This window comes from Tinamus guttatus, unplaced genomic scaffold, assembly GCF_059628265.1.
Source record: "Tinamus guttatus ecotype Peru unplaced genomic scaffold, ASM5962826v1 Tinamus_guttatus_pri_ptg000397l, whole genome shotgun sequence".
Taxonomy (NCBI): domain Eukaryota; kingdom Metazoa; phylum Chordata; class Aves; order Tinamiformes; family Tinamidae; genus Tinamus; species Tinamus guttatus.
Window position 1 is genome coordinate 1,865,120 of NW_028288931.1, and position 19,159 is coordinate 1,884,278.

A 19,159-nucleotide genomic window follows, 5' to 3' on the forward strand; every position below is an offset into this window, starting at 1 on the left:
CAAAGGTTACAACATTTAACGTGCTCATTTTCCCAACGGTCACGGTAGCCAAGTCCCATCCTGGTCTTCCCAGTGGCTCCATCATCATGTGTCCACGGTCCCAAGGTCCCGAAAGGTCCTCGGTAACATCAATAAGAGGTGGCCGAATTTCTCAACAAGGATGGCCAAGTCCTCAAGCAAATGCTGATCCCGCTTTAGGATTTCTCCCTAGTTTGGGGATGTCACCAGTAGGTGGCAGCTCGGGATTGCATCACGAGCCAAAAAAAGCAACCGGGAGTGCAAAAAAAAAAAAAAAAAAAAAAAAGAAAAAAAGAAAAAAGAAAAAAAAAAGACCATTGCACCCAAAGCAATAGGGCAACCCGGACAAGCGATCGTTTTCATGCAGGGGATTTGGGAGAGCGGGGCTTGCTCGCTGCTGGAGCACCTGCTGCATAACAAATCTCTCTGCTCCGGGTGGAAGCGGTTTCCCTCCCTCGGGAGCGGGTTAGGGCTCGTTAATTAGGACACGGACGCGGCTTCGCTCCGGCCCCGTGCGGGTGAGGCCGCTGCGTATCCAGCCGGACTGAGCGCAGCCCACGCGTTCCCATGGGCCTTTCCGTGACGCTTGCGCCCGAAGAATGAGGATGAGCCGAGTGCACGGAGAGTTTGGGGATTTCCCCTACAGGGCAGATCAAAAAGTTGCCAGGATGCGTTGTTAAAAGAGATGTTTAGGCTCAGGAAAACCCTGGGAAAAAAAGCAAAGCTCCGGTCCCGGGCTGCTGCGCTAATCACCGGGTTGCTGTGGGGAGAAAACCCCATGGGGCTGAGCCGATGCTCCCACCCGCTCCCGTTTGATCAGCCCAGATCAGGAAGTGGGATTTTTTTCCCTGTCTCTGTTTTGTTTTACCACCGTAGCCTCCGGGGCTGGTTTGTTTTCTCGCCTCCCACAGTCGGATAATTTTGCTGCTCTCCCCGGCGGAGGCCACACGAGAGCCCTGAGCCGCTCCCAAGGCCTCCAGACGCTCGGGAGCGCCGGAGCCACCGGCGGGACGACCCGCGGGACGACCCGCTGTCAATAGCCCTTTTATTGCTCTTGGAGCCACTCTTCGCTCCCAGACTTACCCCGCGTTACTCCAGCGCAGCTGCGGTTGCTCCCTTCCAGCAATTCCCAACGCAGTACTTAAGGCGGGGATTTATGGGCGGTTTTGAAAGGCATTTTGGAATGAAAAGGAGCTATGGGAAAGGAAGTCAAATTCCCACTGTTCCCCCAGAAAATTCTCCCAGCGTCTTTCACTACCAGTATCGTTTACTGGTCCTTTCCTCAAACAGAGACAAGTTCTCAGCTGTCGCTCTTTGTTTAATCCAAAGGGTTTTCCAACAGGAAGGAGCAGCAGGGGTTATTCTGGAGGCCACGGCAAGCCCCAATCCCCTGGTGCCGAGGCTCTGCTGCACTGATTAATTCCCTGACACATTTTGGACATCGGTAACTAAAGGGGGTTGTTCTCAAGCCACAGATTATTGCAAATCTTAGGGTGAGTGCAGCTGAGCTGACCAATTTTGACACACGCAACAGTTTGCAAAATAAAAAAACAGAGGACCAGAACAGAGCTCTAAGATGACCATCAGGGGTGTTATCTTAGAAGCTGGATACTACCCACCGTTTCTGAGGTCCTTTTGTCAACAAAATCTTATCTGCTACAAAACCAGTGGTCACCTAAGCAGGCCGGATTGGGTCGTCTCCAGCAAAACGGGCTCGCCCCAGCAGTGCATTTCACAGCCACGACGTGGGTTGGAAAGGCTTTATTGGACAGCTTTGCTGGATGCCACAAGTGTGAATCTAGCAGCTCTGTGCGGTGCAAAGCGAGGCCAGGCCGTTGCCGCGAGCTCCAGCGCCCAACCCGGCCGCAGGGACCTTCCTCGTGACCTCGTGAAACGGGAACGCGCTGTTCCCGAGCGCCCGGACACGCCGGGGTCCGTCCGCACGGACCAGCCTGTTGGAGCTGGGGCTGGGAGAGCTTCTCCCTGTTCCTCTCCTTCCTCCCTGCTGCCCTTTCCCTGCTTTTCTCTCGTTCGGGGTGGCTGAGACTCCTTAGGGTGGGAATGACGGGGTCGGGGCTGCTCGGCGTGGGTATCCCAGCAAATAAAGGCACGGATCCAGGGAGCAGGGGGTTTTGGGGTGGGATGAGGAGGAGGAGCAGCGGGATGCCCTGTCCTGCCCGCAGCGGAGCCGGGCAGCTCGAGGCCATCGCGTTCCCTCTGTGTCCATGCAAAGTGGATACAGGAACTACCTCCGTTAAGCTCTGTCCCAGCTCCAGCTCCGGGGCACAGAACCGGAGCTGGGAAGAACAGCCCAAAGCACGAAGAGCAGCAGGGAGGCCCCATCCGGCCTCGCCGGGTGCCAGGAATCCGGTGGGATCCGAGCTGGGTCTGTCCCACCATTCCCAAAGCCCTCCTGATCCCAGGGCTACATCCCGAGGGCCGAGCGCGAGCGAGTGTCCGTCTGCAAACCCCGAGTGTCCGCGGGAATGAGACGCTCCTTGGGGCCGGGCTGGTGTTTTCCCAGGAGGAGCAAGGCCGGGCTCTGCAGAGGGGGTTTCGCAGGAGGAGGGAAGGGTTTGGGATCGGGGGCAGCCGTCCCGCGGGGCCGGGAATGCAGCTGCGTGTGGGCAAGTGGAGGGGTTTTACACGGGAGAGGGGGAAGAGGAGGGACGGTGAGGGGAGGAAGGCAGCGCGGGGCGGCGGGGGACATAAAGGGGTTTTCTTAATGGGTCCTTGAGTCGTGCGAAGCAGGAAAGGCGCCTTCTCAGCTGGGTTCGTTCTCAGGCCTGTTGGCAGCGGCTGCTGAAGATGTTCCATCTCCCAAGGGAAGGGCAGGCTTCAGAAGGCCCCGATTTCGGTAGCCCAGGAGCGGCAGATCCTGGCTGTCCCAAGCCTGCTGCCGGGTCCCTGCGCGGCCGGCGGCGCCGTGTGAGCGGGCGGGACGGGGACGCCGGCCGGCGACAAGAGGAACGCGGCGATCTGGCCGCCCTTGGCCGAGGCCTCCCTCGAGACGCCCGTCGGCGGCATCCTGGGCACGGCGGCCGCGCCGCCGCCTCGGGCCCTGCGGCTCGACGAGGCCGCCCTGGCGGCCAGGGCGCCGCGGCGGGCCGGCCCCGCGTCGGCGGGCGCGCGGCGCAGGGCGGCCGGCCGCGCGCCGGGGCCCGCGAGCGCCAGCGAGGATGCAGTCAAAAGCACCGGCGCGGGGGCCGCTTCCCTCCTGGCCACGTGCACGGGGCCGGCTGCTCCGGGCAGGAAGGCCCACGGCCAGGCCGGGACGGGCAGCAGGGACGTGGCCACGGGCGAAGGCTCCATTTCGGCCACGTAGTTGTTGAGGTGGGAGAGGAGGCGCAGGCGGATGGGGTCGGCCGTGTTTTGTCCCTCGAGGATGCCCAGGTACCTGACCACTTCCGTGAGGCATTCGCGGAAGCCGATGCTCCTGTAATCCACGGCCAGGGCTCGGGCATCGAGGAAGCCTGCAGGGAAGGGACGGGGGTGACGGTGAGCGCGGGGACAGCTCGGGGACGTGCTGGTTTCTAATGCCCTGCGTATCCGCTCGAGGCCCTTGGCTGCCACACGACACCCCCCAAGCAGACAGCCGGGCTCTGTGGATATCTCCCTAGGATAAAACCTCCCGGGCCAGGAAGCCTCCAGATGAGCAAGAGTTTTCATTAACCGGGCTCGGGAAGGCAGGAATTGGAGTTTCCCGGTTAGAGCTGCGGGAAACGGGACAGGGGCTGGATGGGCACCGGGTCCGCGCGGCCGAGCACCCTCCTCCCGTGCCCGGCTCCCGCTCCCAGCCCTTTACACTCCATTTAAGCGGATGCCGGAGGACACAGGGCAGCAGCTGAGAAAGCTCCAAGAAGGAAAACTCCAGGAGACAAAGTGCAACCACCCGCCAATTCCGTAGGCTCCTGCTCCCTGCCTGCATCTTCATGAGACACTGAGCAACGGAGCAGGGAATGTCACAGCAGAGCGGAGCGCTGCGCGCGGCGGGGTCCCGCGTGACAATGCGGCCCTTTGTCGGGGTGCAGTCAAACCGAATCTCTAAACAAATGTCCCAGACCAAGTCACGGCTCCGAAGCAAAGTCTGGATGCCAGCAGTGTCCCCGGCAAGCCAGAAATGGGTGGTAAGCAAAGCCAGAGGCTGCTTTCCTGGGGCTGCCATCTCCATCCTGTTAACTGGAACAGGACCGAGGGGCTGTGCTGAGGTCTCAGCACAAACGAGACCTTTGTTGAGTTTTGCACAGGGCTCCCTCTCTCCTCTCATAACAACCCAGAGACGAAAAGAAGAAGAACAGAAAGGGGGGGGAAAAAACCCTCGTTTATTTGCAGAATTTGGCCTGTGCAGGAAATGTATCCCGGGGAGGAGGTAAAGAATTTAACATGGATTTTCCAGGCTCCATTTCCAAGCGGGAGCTTTTCGTGGGTCTTGCAAGCAGGGTACACCAGCCCTGAGATATCCCTTGCTGTTTTGAGCAATTCCCTGGGGAATTTTCCCTTCAGGATTTCACCCTGGGTTCATACATACACTTAAAAGAGGAGCTCCTACCTGCTCCTCCCGTGGCATGAAGCATCTTCAAGTGATCCACTGTCATCTGCAGGATTTCTGCCTTCTCCAGCTTGGAGGAGCCCTGCATGTTGGAAGCAGGGAAGAAAAGAGCAATCTGTCATTTTACAGCTTATATTTTGTGTCTCGCAGGAGGGTTTTGCCTGATACCCCCCTCCGCAAACCCTCCCGGGAGCGCTCGGATGCCTGGATGGAGACATTGGCTCGTGTTCTTAAATCAAGGATGCAGAAAGCACCGCTCCTTCCCAAGGTCCCCCAGTGCAAATCAAAAATCCTCATTTCTGCGCATCTTTCTCACTTCAAAACATTTTCTACATTGCCTTTATACTCCCTAGGGCTCCTGAATGTTATTCGTTAATGTTTTTTTTACCACCCAATTCTACCACCTAGTTACTTCCTGAAGTGATAACGATAAGGAAAACATAACATTGCTGCAGACTTTTTAATTCCGAGGGCTCTCCCCGCCTTACACTGCTGAAACGCAGCCAGCGTGGAGAGATAAGTGGAAATCACAGCAGCCCTTTTGTCCTGCCAACACTGAATAATCAGTTTTCCTGAACATGGTCGGAGAGGAATTTGGGGAAGCAGAAGCCAGCAAACCTTGGAGGAGACTCCAGAGTAAAACCCTCCGTGCTGCAGATGGCTAAAAACACACGTGCTTGAAAACTAATAGGGAATGCAAAGGTGCAACGGCTCCTTTTTGCTTTGCATGGCTCGGACCAGGCTTTGGAGCGTTTGGGGCCACTCGAGAAGGACAAAAAGCTGCGTGGAGATGGGTACTGAGCGCTGCACGTACCTGTTTCTCGAAGGCCGTGGGCACCAGGCGCCGCAGCTCCGAGAGGCTGCTGTTGATGCGGTCGCGGCGCCGCTTCTCGATGATCTGCCGAGGAGAAAGCGCCGTCGCTTTGTGCCCCAGCCCCGGCGCGGCCGCCCCGCGAGCCCCGGCGCCGACACTCACCCCGCGCCGCTTCTTCCTGGCCTGGATCTGGGAGCTCGTGGTGGGCGACACGGCGCGGGACGCGTGGCTGGAAGAGAGGAGCGGGCGCTGGGTGCGCGGGGGGCTCCGCGCGCCGCCGCCGGCTGCGGCTTTCGCCCCGGCGTAACGATTCCTGCGGCTCCCGCACGGGTTATCCCGGGAATTGGAGAGCTGCAGCCTCCTCTCCCGAGCGTCCCAGCACGTCTGGTGGCTCTGGGGACCTTGGGGACAAGAGCCCTGCGAACCGTCCCGTGCTGTCGGGCAGGGTGAAGCTGCAGACACCAAAGGCCGTGCGAGAGGCACGAGGGGAGGCAGCGCTCAGGTCCCCAAGGAGCCCAAGTCACCACAAGGACGGACAAGCGGCCATGGGAAACTCCCAGGGAAAAACACACTTGGCTTGGCCCAAATGGGGCCATTCCAGAAGCGGCTTTGCATAAAAGCAGGTGGAATTAGAGGCTCTTCCACAGCCCCACGGAGGTGCCTCCCGGCAGGGCTGCTATGGGGCTGCCCCACGGCTGCGCGTCCCAACCCGCGCGCAACGCGGCTGCGATAGCCGAAACGCTCCGTACGGAGCTGCTGTGATAGGACAACCCACCCGGCTTCCTGCAAAATGTCCTTTAAAACCATGTTCCACTGGCAGATAGGAGACAGCCCTGCAGCTGAACCCCACCATGATGAACATCTCTGCGTTTCCCTTTGCTTGAATTTTATAACATTGTTCTTTGGACTGCTAACTTCCTAACAGCACCAGAGTGATCAAAAATGTATCATAACTGCTCACCAAAATACAATATTACAACAGTTCCTCTGTTCCCCTGGGGTTCTGCAAACTCAGGATTCTCTGCCGAGGTTGCATCCTTGAGATATGAGCATTTTGCCATATATTCATATATTTATATTTTTCCTATATTTCATAGATTTTTCCTATATTTCATATATTTTTCCTATATTTCATATATTTTACCTATATTTCATGTGAGCATGAAGACAGATGCAAGGACGCTGATATCTCAAGCTGGGTTAGGGCAAGGGGGTTTGCGTGGGAGGCCCCACGGGGTCGGATCTCGGGTTTGGTGCCGCGAGAAGCTGAGCTTGGCACCGGGCAGGGCGATTCCTGTTTGGGAGACCAAGCAGCAACAGGGAATGGATCCGCACAGGGCCCTGCTGGGTGCAGAGGGAGGGGGACACTTGGATACTGAGACTGGAGTTCGAAAGCAGCTGATTTTGGGAATAGGATGAATAACAGAGCGTTTCCTCATGCCCAGCGCCGTCCGTGCGCTCGGAGCACGGAGCCGGCTGCGAGGAGCACCCGGGATGCCCTTTGCCCGGAGCCGGGGCGCACGGAGAGCCGGGGGGGACACTGCTGTCCCTTCCTTGCTGTGGCACGGAGCGGCGGAGCCTGGAGAAGCTGCAGCTCCGCATCCCGCAGGGATGGGGCTGCCTTGCTGAAAAGCCACGTCCGAAGCCAGGCTCCCTTCCCCAGCTCCCTTTTTCCTGCAGATCAAAGCCCCGGCTGGTGCCGTACAAAACGCGCGGACGGAGGAGCCGCGTTTCTCCTGCGAAACCTCCCTGCTCCTTCCACATTCCCCGGGAGCCTCTGGATCACTTGGAGCGCAGCCACGCGGGCAGCTGATGGATGCGGTTGCTCCGGGGGGCATCGTATGTGGAGGGGAGCGGTGGGAATAGAGACCCCGCGAGCCGAGCTCGGACCCTCCGCTGTCCATGCGGAGCAGGAAAAGCCGATTCCGGGAGCTCTCCCCATGGCGCTTCCCTGGAACTCGCTCCGCTTGTCACGTAGCGTCACCCTGGGTCGCCCTACGGCTTCGGAGTCGCTTTTCCCTGCCTTGTCACCGCTAACGACCGCGGAAAGTCGGCGAGCGCAGCCTGGAGGGGTCCAGCGACCCCCGAGTGACACCCGCGGGTGGTGGCAGCGCTGGGGACCCCCGCGCCGCGCTCTGGAGAGCGCCCAGCGCCGGGCACGGGGCGCTGGGGACCCGCGGGGGACACGGCGAGCCCCGAAACCCTCCCGGCCGGCGGGTCGCGGTGTCGCCGTCCCCTCACCTGTACTCCTCCTCCTTGCCCACGTCGATGGTGCCGTCCGACTCGGTGTCCGAGGAGCTCTCCTCGCACAGGCGCTTCATCCTCGCGGGCAAAGGGGCTCGGCCCCACGCGCGGCCGAGCAGCGCGGGACACGCGCGCGCGCTCCCCGCGACGGGCTGCGCGCGAGTGGCCCCAGCGCGTCCGCCCGGCCCGGCCCGGCCCGGCTCGGCCCGGCTCCTCCCCTATCCCCCCGCCCCGGCCCGTCTGCAGCCTCCGCGGCTAATGGGTTAATGAGGCATCTCCCAGGAGCCAGGGATTACGCGGCCGTTCCCAGGTTCCCAGGCCCCCCCCGCGCCGCTCCAAAGTCTTCCTGTAAAAGGAACCGTCTGTGCGAGGCGGCCCCGGGCCCCCCGCGGCCCCCCCGGCCCGCGGGCCCCCGCGCCCGCCCGCCGCGGCTTGGCCCCGGCCCCGGTTTAAAGGGACCGGTGACCTCACTGGCAACAGAAAACCGTGGGAAAGCGATGGGGCTGATAAAGCGCGCGCTTGTTGCAGGGAAAAATCAACAGGCAGCCCCACACGCACACACATGGCCGCCTGACGCCGCCGCCGCCGCCTGTGCGGGGACACCGGCTGGCCCAGGGTCGCGCCGAGGGCCTCGCGACAAGGGTGGCCCGGGCACCTTGTCCCCCCTCGGCCGCCCTCCCGCCCGCGGCGCTTGCCCTGCAGAATAAACGGGCCAGACCCAATTTTGGGCTTTCTAACCCCGGGCCGGGCTGCTGTTTTCCACCTCGTAGCGCAAGGCTGGAAACTTTGACCCCCGCCTCCCGCTCCAGGCCCAGCATCCAAGGAGCATCCCCCGCATCCAGCCCGCAGGGATGGGGGCTGTTGTTTAGAGCCCGGCGCAGCTAAAATCCCCAAAGGCAGCGAAAACGTGCGCGTGGGGGAGGAGAGGCGGAGGGAAAGCGCCGCGGCGGAGGTTCGCAGCACGAAAATAACGCCCTCGGCTCCGGAGGGGGAGAGAAAGAAAAGGGAAGAGATCGGCACCGAGATCTGGCAGCGCTCGGCCTTCCCAAAGCCTTCGGAAAGGCGGCGATAACAGCCTGGAAGCGGCTCCCAAGGGTGCCCATAACAGCCTGGAAGCAGCTCCCAAGGGTGCCCAGCGCCCACCCGCGGCCCCGGGCACCGACGGAGACCCGGCCGCGCCGTCCTCCCGGATGGGGAAAAACCGACGGCTTCAAAGGGCTCACAAACCAGAAAACCGAGAAAAATATACTTGCTTTAGGCTGCAGCGTTTGTTTACACCATTTTGATATTTTCCTCTGATTTTACCATTAAAGCCAAGCTGTTATTAGCTTGCGTTTCAGAAGTAAAAGCCACTTTTAAACAGAAAAAAAAATAGAAATGAATTATTCTGGCCATTTTGAGTCTCCACCTTCCTTTCCAAAGTGATTTCAGTTTATACGTGTACATATGTGTATCTCCAAACCAAGCTTCCCATAAATAATGTGTTTTTGAGAGATTAATACTTTTTCCACGGATAAAACCAGTTAAATGGGATCCAGAGATTGGTTACTTGAGGCTCTTGCTCGTATCGCACCGAGCCTGAAGCGAGCGGAGCCCAGACCTGCCACCGAGGAGCACTTTCCTTCTCCATTAGAAAGGAATTCGCTGTCCAGACTTTGGCTTTTCTGGGCCTCGTCTAAGCATCATTATCTGGGTTCAATTGAAGTGTAATTGGCAACATGTTTTCCTAGGATTACACTTCATTATGAGCAGAGCGGGGGCCCTCAAACCCACTTCTCCTGTAACCAGATCCGTTTTCCAGCCTGTGCTCCGGGAGAGCCGTTTCCAACGGCCCCCAGCGAGCCCTGGGGGACGGCGAGGCCGGGGCTGAGGCCGGAGGCCGCGCAGGTCGGCAGGGGCGGATTAAAAGGAATTTGCGTCGGGATGGGGCAGCCAGGTGCAGAAATCGGGATCCTCCCGCCCGTTTTCCTGCTCCCAGCACTCGGGACAAGCTGGATAAGCCCCCTGAGGCCCCAAGTCAGGAGCTGGGGATGGAGATCTCTCCCCTCTGCTCTTCCCCTGGGCATTGCAAGGGGATTTAGTAGCGGAAATGTCTCTCCTGCCACGGCTGGAAAACCATCCGCTTCGTGGCGAGACCCCATCCGTGCACCCACTGTCAGCTCCCGCAGCCTGATCCGGGAGGGAAGGCGGCAGGGAATGGCCAGGGTGCCACGCGGCCGTCGAGGGCTGTGTCCTCGTCCCCGTGCGGTGGGAGCCCTCCGCAGAGGACGGGTGTCACGAGGACGAGGCCAGTTGGCTTCCCTGCTTCGGACTCCAAGGAATACGTGAGCTCCCAAAGATGGATGTCCCTCCGCGGCAGCAGGAAAAGCTCCGCGGTGCCAGGGCGGAGGCTGGATCCCTGCCAGGGGTTGCCCAGCTCTGCCTGTGCCAGCCCTCTCCGGCACGGAATGACTCCAGCAGGAGCGGGGTCCGGCTCCCTTCCCTGCTCTGGGAATCGTCCCCGGAGAGCGGCCAGCTGCGAAAGGCTGCGGCAGCTGGAATGTGGGAGGGCGGCAGCGCTTTTGGAAAGCGGGAGGCAGCGAGCGGAGCCGGACGGCTCCGTTACCTCCCGGTGAACCGACACCTCGGCCTTAACCCCGTGGGTGCCCTGTCCGCATGACGGTGACGGCGTCACCGCCACGTCCCCCCGCCACCCGCCGGGATCTCGGGAGCGGAGGCCTCGCGGGGAGGCTGGCCGGGATCCCGGGCTGCTCCGTGGCCGAGCCGAGGGATCGGGAGGAGCGCGGGGCTCGCAGGAGGCCGCCGGGGATGCCGCGTGGGTGCGAGGACGGCGTCGCCTCCGCGCTCCGTGGGGACGGCAGGATCGCTCGCCAGGGCCGCGTTCCAAGCCCCGGAGCAGCGGCTCCCCCTGCTATCCCAGCCCACACGGCACGCAGCCGGCTCTGCCCACGGCCAAGGAGGGAAAACAACGTTTTCCCACAAATCCAGGGTGCCCTTCCCAGGCGGGCACAGGGCAGAGCCCCTGTCCTTCCGACTGGGCTGCTCCGCGCCCGGGCTCCTGGAGATGGGATGTGTCCCACGGGGCCGGACACGGGCGCCGTTGAGGCTGCACCGGGAACGCGCTGGGAAAACCCATCCCGCGGTGCAGCCCAGGCCTCGGCCTGGCCCCAGGGCCGGTCCCTGGGATTCGGGGAACACAAAGGCTCCGTCTGCGCCTTGGCCTGGAGCCCTTCCCTCGCTCCGGAGCCCTTCCCTTGCTCCGGAGCCCTTCCCTCGCTCCGTTCCCGTCCCCCTTCCCTTGCTCCGTCCCGTCCCCCAGCCATGCTAATGTTCCCGGGGAGCCCTGGGAGCTCTGCCCTGCCAGACGGTTTCAGCACTTGTTAAATGTGTGTTTAGCGATCTCGGGAGGAGACAAGAGCAAACACAAACAGGCCGGGCTGGAGAGCCCCTGCCCCGCCGCCCTGCCTGCCACGGCAGCCCCAGAGCCTTTCTTCTCTAACCACTTCAAACTTTCGTTTCTTCTGAAGCCACAACAAGGCACACTTTGTAAAGCAAATGAGTAAACAGCAACTTTCAGCTTAAAAGGAAAACAAGGAGGAGGGACTGCTTTTAATTACTGGATTTGAAAAAAAAAAAAGGGGGGCTTTATTCAGTTAATTGCTTTCTGTTGTAAAATGTTCCCCTCTCCGGGGCTGCTGTGGGCCAGATGGCACCGCAGGGGCAGTGCCAGCCTGCGCCTCCCCTGCTAGGGGACACCAGCGCCGTGGCCCTCCCGGCCCCATGGAGTGACAGGAGGAACCCGGGTTTGCTCAGGCACGACCCGCGGTTTGGCACGGCCGGCTGGCCCCGCTTCCAAGGGAGCAGGGGGAGCGCCCGGCACGCACGGAGCGGAGCGCGCGGGGCTGCTCCCGAAAGGGCCCGGGGGGACCAGCTGCGTCCGTGCGAGGAGAGGACGAGCGCGGGCGGCTCGCGGTGCGGCGCGGCGTGCGTACGTGTGTGTGCTGGTCTGAGAGCACACGCGTGTGCCGGCGTGCAAGCACGTATGTGTGCAGGCTCGCGTGCACATGCATGTGCTGGCCCACGAGCAGCCCCCCCGTGCACATACGTGTGCTGACATGCAAGCACATATGTGTGCAGGCCCCCGTGCACATACGTGTGCCAGCCTGCGAGCACACACGTGTGCAGGCCCCCGTGCACATACGTGTGCCAGCCTGTGAGCACATATGTGTGCTGGCCCCCGAGCACATGTGCAGGCCCCCGTGCATATACGTGTGTCAAAGTGCGAACGCATACATGTGCAGGCTCCCGTGCACATACGTGTGCCAGCCTGTGAGCACATATGTGTTCTGGCCCCCATGCATATACATGTGCTGGCCCCCATGCACATACGCGTGCTGGCCCCTGAGCACATACATGTGCAGGCCCCTGTGCACATACATGTGTCGGCCTGCGAGCGCATACGTGTGCAAACCCCCGTGCACATACGTGTGCTGGCCTGCGTGCACATACATGTGCAGGTCACCGTGCACATACATGTGCTGGCCCGCGAGCACACACATGCGCAGGCCCCCATGCACATACATGTGCTAGCCTGTGAGCGCATACATGTGCCGGCGCGCAAGCACATATGTGTGCTGGCCCCCATGCACACATGTGTGCCGACCTACAAGCGCATACGTGTGTAGGCCCCCCCGTGCACATACGTGTGCCAGCCTGTGAGCACATACGTGTGCTCGCCCCTGAGCACATACATGTGCAGGCCCCCATGCATATACGTGTGCCAGCCTGGGAGTACATACGTGTGCAGGCCCCCGTGCACATACATGTGCTGGCGTGCAAGCACATACGTGTGCAGGCCCCCATGCACATACGTGTACCGAACTGCGAGTGCATACATGTGCAGGCCCCCATGCACATACATGTGCCAGCCTGCAAGCACATACATGTGCAGGCCCCCATGCACATATACGTGTTGGCCTGCAAGCACACACGTGTGCAGACTCCCGTGCACACACGTGTGCCGGCCTGTGAGCGCATACGTGTGCGTGCAGCTTGCACAGCAGCACCAGGCGGATCCCAACTGCTGCGTGGATGAAGGGGGCCAGGTTGGAAGATCCCATGGAGACAGAGGGATTAAAAAGAGAGAGGGAGCTAAGAGGTGCACGGAAGGACCCAGAGCAGAAGCGCCACCCGCGCGGAGCTGCAAGGTCATCCCTGCGCAAGGGACAGATGGCACCGGGAAGGGAACAGCAGAGAGGAGGCAGCGGGAGCCTTGGCTCCCATGGGATTGGCCTTGGGATGGAACAGGCTCACGAGCAGCAGGGCCCGAGGCACCCGGTGCCTGGAAGTGCCGGGAAGCCCCGGAGCTGCCGCAGGGCAGGAGCGCGGGCTCCCTGCGCCCTTGCCAGCCTGGAAAACACCGCGCGGGAGCGGTGCAGGCGTGGGGGGAACGCGGACGGGGAGGCTCCAGCTCCTTATCTGATGGGGAAGGGAGCATCCCGGGCCGTGCTCCTTGTGCACAGGCAGCTGCGGGCACAGCCAAGACAAACTCCAAGCTCCAGGGTCCGTGGCAAAACCCAGACCGAGCAGGAAGCTGCAATGCAGCGACTGCCCCGAGCGCTCCCTGCCTGGCACTTTCAAGGTGTCCTGGGCTGCCTTGAACCCGTCGTTTCCTTCCCAAACCAACAAACGCAGGAGCCAAAAGCGTCAGCTCTGGCACGGGACAGTGTCCTGCCTGGCGCGGGGAGCCCCTCCGGAGCGGCAGGGCCGTTTTCCGGCGTCAGAGCGTGCCTGCGGAGCGCCGCGCTCCTGCCAGCAGCGGCAGCTGCTGCTCCGCACACGTTCCCCAAGTGAATAGCAGGAAGTTCAATCCCCTCGTCCCGTTGTTTTGGGGCCGGCAGCTGGAACAACCGCCCACCTGCGGCACCACCTTGGGGACAGAATAAGGGTCCGTGGACAGAGGGACAGCCCGCATTCCCAGAATTGCTCCCGGTGCACGGGAGCGAGGCCTGCGCTCCGGCCGGCGTGTGGGAGTGGGCTGCAGTGCACCCGGAGCAAGGGCACGTATGGATGCAGCGCCACGGCCCGTGCCAGGGCTGCCCTGCATCCCGGCATTCCGGGCAGGAACGGCGGCACTGGCACCCGTGCATTCCCTGCCTGCGTTCCCCTTGCTGCAGGCTGCAACCCCGCGCGCTTCCCCGCCGCCTCCCGCATCCTTAGCTCGGATGCAGAGCCCTGCTCCCCCCGGGACGCTCCGGAGGCAGCAGCCGTCACAGCTGGGCTGAGTTTGACAGTCATGCACAGCTGGGAGCCCAGCTGAGGAGGAGGAGGAGGAGGCAGCATGGAGGAAGCCGGCGGCGCGGCCCCTCCGTGCGCGCCGGGGCGGGAGACGCCGACACGCACAGGCCGACATTGTTGCTGCGAGAGGAAATTATTAATTTGCCGGGCACAAAGCTGGCGGCCGGCCAAGAAAAACCAGCGCCAGGAGAAGCCTCTCCTGCCACCCACCGCTCGCGCCAGCCTCCCCGTGGGGACGAGGACAGGGACGGGCCCCCCACCAGCCGCTTCCCTGTTTATTTTTGCCCGCGGGCCCTCCCTGCCTCCCTTTCCGAGCGGGGAGCCTGAATGAAGCCAGATCCCTGGACACATTCCTGGGTTTTTTTTTCGTCTTTTCCCTCCCCTTTTTCTTCACCCCCCGCTTCTCTCCCCGGCTTGGCACGAGCTGCAGGACTGCGCGGGCTTGGCAGGCGCGGGGGGAGATGAAAGCCGGCCTCGCTCCAGCTCTCCCTTCCCGTTCCCACACTCCGCCCGGCGCGCCGCGCTCCTAATGGCTCCCAGGCGCACCTGGAGGAGGCCGCGCGGCCGCCGGAGCAGCGGGGGCCCCATGGACATCACGGGCACCACGGAGCCCCCGGCCGCAGCGCGCAGGGTGCCCGTCCCTCCCCAGCGCTGAGGCCGCCCCGCTCATTGCCACGGGGTGCCTGAGGTGGCCCCTGTGCAGTGGCCGCCCCACTTTGGCACCTAATGTCACCGTGGCCTAGCATTGAACATGGCCACCCTGGCACCTAACATGGCCGCCCACCCTGCCCTGGCACCTAACATGGCCGCCCTGGCACCTAACATGGCTCTGCACCCAAGGCCACAGCGTCCCCCGAGGAAAATCCCTCCGTCCTCAGCTCGGGGGGGGATCCGAGCGGCTGCCCTTCCTGCCACGGACACGCTGCACGTGCCAGCTGCCGCCGTGGCTGCTCCAAGCTGGCACGGGGATGCCCGCCACATCCTCGCGCGCTCCCCCAAATACCCCAACGCGGAGCCAGGACGGGAGCAACAGGCTGCACCAAGGGCGGCTGTGCCCCCGGCCGAGCCCCTGCGCTGAGGAAGGGAGGGTGCAGGAAGGAGGCCACCATGGTGGCCCGTCACGCCCTCTCGTGGCACCCGCTTGGCACCACAGTTGTCACCCGTGTCACCACGTCATCCCCCCCTGCACAAATCACAGACGGGTGGCTCACGACAGCTGCCGGCCATTCCCCGATGAAGGCTCTGGCAAGGACGATGTCCTCCCCGTCTCATCCCGCTGCGTCCCAGGTTGTCACGACTGCCATCGGGCTCCGTTTTAGGCCGGGGAAGTGGCACTGAACATGCCAGCTTCTACCTCCCCGGCCGGGATTGCTTCATGTCCAGCAGGAACCCACCGCTCCGAGCGCACTGCTGGACATGGAGGCACCCGGAGCGCGTGCCGGGTCCACAGCCGAACATGGGCTCCAGATGACATTGTGCCAAGCGCCCATGAATGTGGAGCACCGGTGACAGCTGGAGCTCCAGGGGCCACCAGGAGCACCAGGAGCCCTGGAGCACCCAGAGCCTTCCTTGTCCCCTCGCCAGGGAACCTGCTGCCTCATCCGCAGGGCTGGCCTGGAGCTGCCTCTGCCTCCCGCAGCTCCGCGGGCTCTATCAAGGCCCCACTTCACTGGTGGCCTCCGCCACGAGGAACCATTTCCAGCTCCGGTGACAGAGGCGCCAGCGAACACGGCTATTAATAGCAGTGTCAAAGGGACGAGATGGCCGGGCTGTCCCCATGCTGGCACGGCCGCGCTAGCGCTGATAGCGGCTGCCCTGCGCCTGTTCTCGCACCGCCGGGTCAGCTCATCTACTCTCCCAAGGCCGGGTGTTTGTGGCACCCTGTCACCCTGTCACCGCATCCCCTCTGCTGACATTTCACCCTCTGGAGGTGGCTGCAGATCCCTGCTTGCTCCTATTCTGCACGCCGGGAAGGACAGCAAGCCGGACAGCGAGTGTTAAAGGAATGAAATGGGATCCCTGGGCTCGCGCGGCACCTTGGGACCCGCTGCTGGGGCACGCGGGCGTCTCCGCAGAGAGAACGGATTTTACGGCACCAAGGAGCTCACCTGGATTTTGGCTTCTGTTCTGCAAATTGCCTAGAGGCACCTTCCAGATCCGATGCTACCTGCGGGTGACAGGTCACACTGATCCTGTTAGGGTGATGGGGAAACTGAGGCAGAGAGGGCTCGTGACTAACCTTAGGCAAATGGAGACCAGGAGAGCACAATTCATGCTCTGCCCCACCTCTGTTCCACGTAGTTCTTCATGGGGGTGTTATGTTCTCGGGAACAGACCTCAAATTCTCAGGAGTTAAACCTGATTCATCACGAGAAATGATTCTTTTCAAAGGCCGTGATTACCCTGTGAAGATCTGTGCTGACAAGAGCTGAGCAGCAGCATAATTCCCCATCCATCAGCTCTGCCTCCGCTCTCTCCTCCTCCCCATCCCTTATTTCAAGGCACATGCATTGCAAAGCCTTGCAACGCCTGCTCCTTTGAAAAGGGAGAAGCTTGAAAAACAGGCAGTGGAACAAAAATGCTGCCTTGCAGCAAACCAAGGACAAGGCACCGCAGCTGCGATTGCAGCAACACCCCCCTTTCCCCTTGCTGCATTGCACTGGCCCGTCTCTTCCCAGCCCGTTGGCCCTGGTGCTCCCCAGGAGCGTGTCCCGGGATAAGGGCAGCCTTTGTGCGGATGCGGGAGCCAGGGCTGGCTCCGGCACAAGGAGCTGAGGCCCAGACGGGCTGACCTCGGTGCTGGCTGCGCCTGCCACAACTTGCGCTGCTGCAACGAGCAGCTCCGCAGCCCCGGAGTTCAGTTTGTCCCTCCAGGCGAGTGGAAGAACATGCAGACGTGGAGACGGAGCCAGGAAAAGCATCCTGAGCAAACAAAGCCGCACAGGAACGCTCTGCTGAGGGCCACCCAGCCCTTAAACTAACACCCAAGGCAGAGATGCTGCCCTGGGGGCTGTGGACATTCCTTGGCTCTATTTGATGACTGATGGAGAATTTGTTGCTTCCTCTTAACCCATCTGTTCTCCTTATTGGTGGGGAGGAGCCAACACCAGAGCAGCAGCACTATTTGGATACACGTGGTATTTCAGCAGCAATAAATCTCCTCTAAACAGCTTTTGCTGCCTCCCACCTGTTGGCAGGAAGAGCAACAAGATGACAAAACTCTTCTGCACATTTGTTTTTTTTTTTTTCCAGGGCTTCAAAACAAGACAAGGTTTCAATAAAAGCCTGTTCCCAAAGGAAAAAGGCAGCTGGTACCACAGCACATCTCATCCTCAGAATGTCACCTTTCCTGGAGGCCTCTGATCCTCAGGTAGCAGCATTTGATAAATTTCCTGAGTTCCCTTAAATCCTAAAATACCTGTTTTTGTTGTTGTTGTGACAGCAGGATCCAAATAGGGTCTGCAGACTCTTGCAGGCTGCAACGGGGCGTGAAAATACCCCTTGCAAGAAGGGCAACAGAGACCTGGTGGGGACCAACAGGGTTTATTACAGATAAACACCCAGAGGGGTTTCGTTAACAACTCGGTTCATTCACAAGAAAAGAAACCGTGGGGGACAGTGAAGTGAAGCCCACAGCAAGGACACACAGCAGGAAAGTCCAGTCACCAGCCCCTGCGGATGGGAGATGTGCCAGGCCAGCATTCCCGCGGGACCGTATCGCTTCCCCAATCCCAGCGGGGATGGACGTCCCGGCTGGGCACACCGGGAAGCACACGAGCAGCAAATCCACATCAGCCGGTTGCAGTGACAGAGAAAGGGAGAAGAGGAAAAAACAGAATATGAAACCATGAGGCTAAAAACTCCAAGGGGCAGATCCTCCCCGTGCCGCCTGGAGCAGGAGGCCGAGTGGGAGCATCACTGAGACCAATTTTCCCAGCCCTGTGGCTTCCAATGAGCCCCCTCAAGGGGCATCCCTCACATTCCTGCCAGGGGGGCATCCCTGACATCCCTGCCGTTCCCAGCCCTGCTCCGTCGGGATTTCCTAAGGGCTCTTCCAACGTCATCTCTGCGCAGCCCATCCGTGAGCTGAGCTCGGCACGACCTCCAAGACAAGATCTTCAGGAAACACCTTGGAAATGTTTACTTGCAGGCCAGGCCTTTATCCCACCCGGATCTGCCAAAAAGGTCTCAGAAACAGCTTGAATCCCAATATCTGGAGTGTTCATTAACAAGAAAAGACCTTTTTATGGAACCGAATATTAATAGATATGTCACTGTAATACTTCTTTCAAGGCTTTCTTTGTTTGGATCTTAGACCTTCCTCTGACATGTTTGTCACCCAAACGTGACAAATAAGTCTGTCAGAGCAAAGCAATTCAAGGGAAAGTGCAATATGCTTTTCATTGCTAGGGCAAGATTTAGTGCAAAAAGAAAACTTATCCAGAGCCACAGAAGATATCAGTAACTTGCTTAGATATTTGCCACAAATGCCACAACTTAAGCTCTAGCCTTGCTCTCAGAAAAAGTTGAGCTATTTTAGCTGAAATCTCCCTGCAAAATTGAGCAGGAGACAGAGAAATACCCAAGAAAACTTGAGCCCATGCAGTTTGCATTTGACAAAGCTGGAAGCAACTGAAAATAATATCCAGTCATACTGGGCATCCATCATGCCTATCACTTATACTACTTAGAAGAACACAAGGAATAATTCAAGAAAAAAAATACATATATATCTATCTCCTGAGAGCGTCCTTCAGGACAAGGCTTTGTGCAAGAACAGAGTAACTCTCATATTGATTTTGCAGTAGCTCTGCAGTTTGATTCCTCCTCCTGTTTTTAAATCAGGAATTTGGTTCTTTCTCACAGTGTCACTTACAGAGGTGTCTATTTTCAGAAACACCCGCGGTTTTAAGAAGCCGAGGAGAAAAAGATTATCAACTCCCATGGGCTCAGCTTATAGAAAAATTCCTTTACAGAGAATTTGAGCCCGGGGAGGGTTAATTAGATTTATCCAGTGGGCTTCACATGCTGCCTCTAATATATTAGGGCCTGCTTTTAACTTAATTCAAATGCTAGGCTTGTTTTTGAGGCCCCTGGAAGGCACATAGAAGGGCTGGGCTTTGGATGCCTTACCGAGATATATAAGTGCTCACATTTGTAACTGTCAAACTGAGCTTTAAAATCCAGGTTGTTGGTTGTTTAAAACCAACAATAAATTGGCCCAAAGTAGGAAGCAG

At 60.0% G+C, this 19,159-nt stretch overlaps 1 protein-coding gene across 1 annotated transcript; it reads right to left on the reverse strand.

Annotated features, from left to right (window-relative positions):
* Nucleotides 1–2,856: 2,856 nt before the first annotated feature.
* HEYL (hes related family bHLH transcription factor with YRPW motif like) lies at nucleotides 2,857–7,753 on the reverse strand. Its single transcript, XM_088531010.1, has 5 exons — nucleotides 7,623–7,753; nucleotides 5,544–5,610; nucleotides 5,382–5,465; nucleotides 4,568–4,649; nucleotides 2,857–3,491 (listed from the first exon to the last, which is right to left on the reverse strand). Exons 1-5 carry the CDS (start codon nucleotides 7,700–7,702, stop codon nucleotides 2,857–2,859), a joined length of 948 nt encoding a protein of 315 aa, XP_088387136.1. The 5' UTR covers nucleotides 7,703–7,753.
* Nucleotides 7,754–19,159: the final 11,406 nt, after the last annotated feature.

What these genes read in the sequence shown, in the direction of transcription:
- HEYL (XM_088531010.1), bottom strand. Translation starts at nt 7,702, where the DNA reads ATGAAGCGCCTGTGCGAGGAGAGCTCCTCGGACACCGAGTCGGACGGC. An exon ending in GGCAAGGAGGAGGAGTACAG is followed by an intron (nt 5,611 to 7,622) that starts GTGAGGGGACGG and finishes CCTCTCTTCCAG; the next exon opens with CCACGCGTCCCGCGCCGTGT. An exon ending in CCAGGAAGAAGCGGCGCGGG is followed by an intron (nt 5,466 to 5,543) that starts GTGAGTGTCGGC and finishes TCTCCTCGGCAG; the next exon opens with ATCATCGAGAAGCGGCGCCG.